This window comes from Orycteropus afer, unplaced genomic scaffold (assembly GCF_000298275.1).
Source record: "Orycteropus afer afer isolate SDZICR_OR568_19922 unplaced genomic scaffold, OryAfe1.0 scaffold00093, whole genome shotgun sequence".
NCBI lineage: Eukaryota > Metazoa > Chordata > Mammalia > Tubulidentata > Orycteropodidae > Orycteropus > Orycteropus afer.
Genome location: NW_006921680.1, coordinates 5,570,906 through 5,578,359, shown reverse-complemented (window position 1 = coordinate 5,578,359; position 7,454 = coordinate 5,570,906). Strand labels below are relative to the sequence as shown.

At 37.2% G+C, this 7,454-nt stretch overlaps 1 protein-coding gene across 1 annotated transcript in view; it reads right to left on the bottom strand.

Annotated features, from left to right (window-relative positions):
- The window catches only part of MCTP1 (multiple C2 and transmembrane domain containing 1), an 894,856-nt gene that overhangs the window by 300,765 nt on the left and 586,637 nt on the right, over nt 1-7,454 (bottom strand). The window contains exon 4 of the mRNA XM_042781174.1: nt 5,260-5,339. Within this exon, the coding sequence (XP_042637108.1) occupies nt 5,260-5,339 (80 nt within the window). The remainder of the gene's footprint in view (nt 1-5,259; nt 5,340-7,454) is intronic.

The window sequence follows — 7,454 nt, the reverse complement described above, 5'->3', positions numbered from 1 at the left end:
GCCACACCTCCGTTCACCAAGTGGGTGTAGGGTGTAGTAGCAAGAAGAATGTCATACCTTTTCAGTCTTGCAGGCCCCGAGTGTCCTTGGGGTTGCTGGAAAGCAGAACGTGTTCTTAAGCCCCAGAAATCTGCAAGAGAGCTGTCTCTTTGAATATCCAAAATAGTTGAGCCGCTTTTTAAACCTTCAAAATGGTGGCATCCTCCAGACCGGCCAAAGTCCACAGCTCAGCCCACCTTTCTTTTCACCTTCTCTGTTTGTTCCCCAGCCACAGTGAACAGTCCTCAGTGCAGTCCCTGGCTAATAGGGTGATTTTTGGGTTAATTATTAGGTCCTACCACCACTCAGGAATCTCCAAGCCGTGTCGTCTGTGCCATCAGGGTCACTCAGTCCGCTGCCAGACTGCAGCTCTGTGTGTCTCCTTTTTTGGTATTTTCACGCAAATTCTTCTGCTAGTTGGGGTTTAGTCCACTTTTGGATCCTTCCCTTCAAGGTTCAGGGGTCCAAGATTACCTTCTGTGTCTGTGTTAATTGGTTTCCCTTTTCTTTGTTGAAGAGCATCTGTGCAGTCTTTCTGCCTAGTCTGCCATCTTGCCGGAATTTCCCTTCCATCTTCTTTTGATGCTTCCTGTATCACTCAATATTTTGCCCATAGAATCCTTCAATAATGCAACTTGAGGCTTGAATTTTTTCTTCAGTTTTTTCAGCTTGAGAAATGCTGAGTGTATTCTCTTTTGGTTTTCCAATTCCAGGTCTTTGCATATTTCATTATAATACTTTACTTTGTCTTCTGGACCTGCCCTTTGAAATCTTCTGTTCAGGTTTTTTTTTTTTTTTAAATTTCAGCATTTCTTCCATATGCTTTAGCTACTCTCCGTTCAAGGGTAAGTTCCAGAGTCTCTTCTGACATCCATTTTGATCTTTTCTTCCCTTCCTGTCTTTTTAATGACTGTTTGCTTTCTTCATATATGATGCTCTTGATGTCATCTCCCAGCTCATCTGGTTTTTGGTCATTGGTGTTCAATATGTCAAATCTATTCTTCAGAAGGTCTCTAAATTCAGATATGATAAAATCAAAGCCATATATTGGCTCTCATGGATTTGTTTTAATTATCTTCAGCTTCATCTTGAACTTGCATATGAGCAATTGCTGATATGTTCCACAGTCAGTTCCTGGTCTTGTTTTGATTGAAGATATTGAACTCCTCTGTCACCTCTTTCCACAGAGGTAGGTGATCTGATTTCTGTGTATTCCATCTGGTGAGGTCCACATGTATAGCCACTGTTTATGTTGTTGAAAAAAGGTATTTGCAATGAATAAGTTGGTGGTCTTGCAAAATTTTATCAAGTAATCTTCAGCATGATTTCTATCACCAAGACCATATTTTCCAACTACTGATGGTTCTTTTTTGTTTCAAACTTTTGCATTCCAATCACCAGTAATAATCAATACATCTTCATTGCATGTTTGGTCAATTTCAGACTGCAGAAGTTGGTAAATTCTTCAATTTCTTCATCTTTGACTTTAGTGGTTGGTGTGTAAATTTGAATATTAGCAGTATTAACTGTCCTCCTTGTAGGCATATAGACATTATCTTATCATTGACAGCATTGCACTTAAGAATAGACCTTGATACATTCTTTGTGATGATAAATGCCACACCATTCCTCTTCAATTTGTCATTCCTGGCATAGTAGATCATATGATCATCTGATTCAAAATGATGAAAACCAGTTCATGTCAGCTCACCAATGCCTAGAATATCAATCTTTATGCATTCCACTTCATTTTGTCAACTTCCAATTTTCCTAGATTCATACTTCACACATTTCACATCCTCATTATTAACAGATGTTTACACCTATTTCTTCCTGTTTTGTGTCATGCCCCATCAGCAAATGGTGGTCCCGAAAGCTTTACTTCATTCATGTCATTAAGGTACACTCTATTTTGAGGAAGCAGCTCTTAGGTAGTGGTATTTTGAATGTCTTTGATGGCAGTAGGTCTGGTTATTTTTTGGTTGGTTCCAACTTGAGGGGCTCACCTTCCATCAATATATCAGAAAATGTTTCATGGTTTTTCACAAATTTTTCCAGTAATGTATCAGGTAGTGTTTCACTGTTCTTCATAAGATTTTCACTGGACAAATTTTTCACAAATGGATGGCCTCATCCTTCTTCCCAGTTACCTTAGTCTGTAAGCTCTGCTGAAACCTGTCCACCATTGATGACTCAGCTGGTATTTGAAATACCAGTAGGCATAGCCTACAGCCTCATGGCAACACACAAGTCACCACAGCATGACAGATGAGTGGTGGACAAAATAGGTATTGAACACATATTAATGCTTGATTAACATTTTCTATATTCTTGGTCAAGACCAAGCTAAGACCCATGTTCTCATGGAGTTCACCTTTTAGTACATGATACAGTTGCATTCTGGTACTGGGAGAGGGAGGTTTGGTGGGCAAAACTCATCCAAATAGGAAGTTTTCAGCCCTTGCTGCACATCATAACTAACTGGGAAGTTTTTTCAAAGGAGTGTATACCTGAATTCCAGCCCTGGTGACTGTGGTCTGTAGAAGGGGATGGGGCTTAGAAATATATATATTTATAAGGATCCCCAAGGGATTTGCTCAAACGACCAGCATTAAGAACAACAGGTTTTTATCAGTGCTAAAATTTTATGATACTAAGAAACTCTTTCATACAATACTTAATTTACCAAGTCAAGGAATGATGCAATGAAAAATATGAACTATTTTCTGTTGTTGGGGCTTTCAACTGATGATGTACACTGTCACACTGATAATATACATAATATATACATAAACTGATAATATACATAAACTATAATAGTTATGATGCACATTGCTCCAATATGAATTTAGGTACAACTAACTAATCATTATGGCTCACTACTAATAACTTGTTTCTTTTATTTTTAACAAGTACATACACACATTGTAGACATTATAGCAGATGTATATGTTGGGAAACAATTTTATTTGTTTCATTTTCCTATAATGATTACATATAAAATTAATAGAAAAACTGCATTACATTTTTATAATTGTTGCATGATAAAGATAAAGATTCAAGAACATTTTCAATTGCTTCATGATGCTTATTTATGACTTGTTTTAAGAGCTTGTTTTATATTCAATGTAATGCGTACATTTAATTTCATTCCCCATTCTCTATGTCCAACCCTAACCCAGTCTCCTCCCTCCCTACCCTGTAACCCTCCTCCTGTGCCCCTCATATTTATGCACTCCTGTTTGTCCTGCATTTCCTCAATTTGAATGTTGGTCCTTTGGTGTCCCATGGTCTATTGCTCTAAGGGATGCATTCCCGTAGAGTATATGGGTGCATCATCCTGGATTGAGTGGTCTGCATGTACATCTTGTTAACTATTGGGCTGAGAGCCTGCCCCTGGGGGTGAGTTTTATCCCAGGTGCAGAACGTATTCCAGGATTATTTATGACTTTTTAAAAAAGAGATATCCCAAATTATGTTATACCTTAATGCATTATATAGTAGCACAAGTATTTATATGGCTACAATTATTATCCATCTTTCTGTACCCAGACACTACTAATTTATACATATAAATTCTTGCATATAATCTTTTAGTCATCCTATTTTCCCATTTTCGGAAGGAAGGTTGGGCAATCCTACTTCTGTAGTGATACTGCCTCGGAAACCCAAGGAGGGGTCGCTATGAGTCGGGGCCGACTCGACGGCACATAACAACAACAACAACAACAACATTTTCCCATTTAAAGTTATTTTTTAATTAATGATTTACTTTTAATAAAGAACAAGAGAAATTTATGTTCTGTGATTAAGTTAAGTGATTTTCATCTTTATGCAGAAGTCACAGAGTAAATAATTGTGGCCTTTTTAAAAGAACAACACTGTCCATTCTAGTTTAAGCTCAGGTATAATGATTATTGATTATATACACTGCTATTTAGAGCACTTCCTTCACCTGCATGGAAGTGGGGAGGAAGCAACCTCCTAAGTTCTATTCTTAATTCATGCCTGTGTTAGGCATTAGGTTGGAATAGAGGACACATAGGAAATACAGAAAAGGCTGGGGCAAAAATGTCCATCAAACACCAATGAGCTGCCACTCATGCTCGAATTTAGCTTACTGTAATACATAAGAGATTGGTACTATTTATATATCTCTGATCTTCTAAATTTACAAAAACATTAAGTAGTTATGTGGTCCATTCCTCTCCCTTTACTATCCCAGCCACATGATATAACAACATGACCACCCAAAACTGTGAAAGAAAATTTCATAGCTTCCTTTGCAATCCATTTCAGGACTGCTTGGCCTTTTATTAAAGCTATTATTTATTTATTTATTTTTACTTCTACACTAGTAAGCAATTTTTAATTCTGAAGTTGAAATGCATTTTAAAAATATAGCTCATAATTAGGTGTAAGAAATTATTATTACTAGGACTATTAATATAGTAATAATCAATACAAACAATGATAAACTAATATAACTGAGGAAATAAAAGCAATCTGTCTCCAATTCATAAGCAATTCTTGTCAACCTAGGATCACTGTTGTTGTTGTTGTTGTTATGTGTCGTTGAGTCGGCCCCGACTCATAGCGACCCCTCCTTGGGTTTCTGAGGCAGTATCACTACGAAGTAGGATTGCCCAACCTTCCTTCCGAGGAGTGGCTGGTGGGTTTGAACCGCCAGCCTTCTGGTTCGCAGTCAAGTGCTTTATCCACTATGCTCCCAGAGCTCCTTGGGATCACTAGTGATAGCAAAATTAGAATCCACTTTGGCTCAAGTGATAAGAGAGTTGCTGATTGTTAACAAAGTGCACAAGCTTTATTTCCTATATGGTGGTCTGATTCTTAAACTAATAATTAAGACTAACATGCATATTTTCTTTATGCTTCACTATAACCACATGGACAATATAAGAACAAGAAATATATCTTTTTTTTTTCTCTGATTCTTGGTGCTTAGCACAGTGCTGAGGGACAGAGCAGGTATCCAAGAACTTTCCTATTGAATCAAAGTTACCAAATGAGATGGTCAGAGAAGATGCTATTATTTATATAGAGTAGATGAGAAATTTGTATTTGAGAAAAGTTTACTAGTATGAGGGCTCACAACTAATAAATAACGGAGCAGCAAGTAGGACCAGATCTACTGACATTGTCCATTATACAAGTCTGGCTGCATAGTAAGGTGCATTGATATTACAATAGTTCAGTTACCTTTTTAACTCCAATTGTGTGAGATCCAGTAAGGCTGAGCCCATAAAGTCATCCTGAAGTCCAAAATCATAGTCAAAGACCTAAGCAAGCAAAGAGACAAGAGATTGTTTAAGTAATTTCAATATAAGCTTTAAATGAAAAAATCTTGATTAAGAAATATTAGTTATCTATGTCTCCAAAACAGTGAAACTTTTTAATATTTAGTGGTTTTTTTTGAAATTTCTTTGATTTTATGCTTTAAGAGGAGTATTAAAAACAATTTAAAGGAAATTAAAGTTTAGTTTGTTTAGTCAAAATATTGATTTATATTATACAGTAGTTAAAGAAGATGTAATGAAATCAAAATAAAATGTAGCAAATCTTCAAAAGTGTGGGAAATACAAGCTTAGAGTAAGTTTTCCCCATAGTATAGAAGGGGTACTAGTATTAGGAAGGCAAATTGAGTTGGTACAAAATTCAACAAATAAGTATTCCACACTGAGCTACTGTGAGGATAAAATGAGAATATGATTCTAATTTTCCCATATTTTTAAGGTAATTGAAGGTAAATTCTCTTATATTATAGGACAATGATATTTTAAACATGCAAATAAGTCAAAATTGAGATGTAATGATTAAAGTAATTTGTAAGGTTATATTAAGATTAAATTAAATCAAGTTTTTATTGTTATAGCAATTACTATGGGATAATACTAATGTGACTAACAACAACAAAACAAAGGAACAGAAAAGAACAGAGAAAATGTATTTCTTCCTAAAGTCAACATTATTGATTCAGTGTCTTCTATATGCCCTGCCTGTTTCTGGGCTTTTGAGATACTACAGTGAATAAGAGCATATCCCTCAGCTCTTTCAACCTACATTTTGTGACTAAGAGTATCAATAAGTAAACAGATAGATACAGTTCATTGATGAATGAGATGGAAACAAAAGTCTAAGAGTTGTGATGAGAGGTGCTATTTTAGGTAGGGAGTTCAGGAAGGTTGCTGTGAGGAAGTACATTTGTGTAGAGACCTGAATCATGAGAAAAAGAGGTAGCTTGGAAGATGGATAAAAAGGGTGGTGATCTACTTCTGGATGATCAACCATTGAAAACCCTGAAAACCCTATTGATCCAAGCTCTATTCTGACCCACACGGGGTCTCCAAGAGTTGGAATTGACTCCACAGCAACTGGTAGTGGTGGCGGTAGTATGAGTGAGAGTACTCCAGATTGAGGAAATAGCAAGCATGAGACAGGGATGTTCAAGGTTAAGCAAGAAGTTTAACATGGTTGAAGCAGAGTGAGTAAGATGGAGAATGAAAAGAAATAAGGCTGCTTCATCAAAGAGGATACTCAGGTGGCCAGCAAATGCATGAGGAAATGCTTATAGTCACTAGCCATCAGAGAGAAACAAATCAAAACAACAATGAGATACCATCTTACCCCAGCACTAATGGCAAAGTTCAACAAGACAGAAAACAACAAATGCTGGCAAAGATGTGAAGAGATTGAGACTCTCATACACTGCTGGTGGGACTGTAAAATGATACAACCATGGTGGAAAGCAGTATGGTGATTCCTTCAAAAGCTGGAATTAGAAATACCATTTGACCCAGCAATTCCATTATTAGGTATATATCCTAAAGACGTGGGAGCCAGGATGAGAACAGATATATGCACACCCATGTTCATCACAGCACTATTTACAATAGCCAAAAGATGGAAACAACATAGGTGCCCATCAATAGCAGAATGGATAACCAAACTATGGTACATACACACATTGGAATACTATGCAACACTAAAGAATAATGCAGAATCTGCAAAACACCACATAACATGGATGAACTTGTTGTTGTTGTTAGATGCTGTTGAGTCATTTCTGACTCATAGTGACCCCATGCACAGCAGAAGGAAACATCGCCCAATCCTGTGCTAGCTCCATGATCTTTGCTATACTTGAGCCCATTGTCTCAGCCACCGTGCCAATCCATCTCGTTGAAGGCTTTCCACTCTTTTGTTGACTCTCCACCCTACCAAGCATGATATCCTTCTCCAGGAAATGGTCTCTTCTGACAACATGACCAAAGTAGGTGAGACAAAGTCTGGCCATTCTCGCTTCCAGGGAGCATTTCGGGTGCACTTCCTCCAGGACAGATCTGTTAGTTCTTTTAGCAGTCCATGGTACTTTCAGCATTCTTTGCCAGCATCAC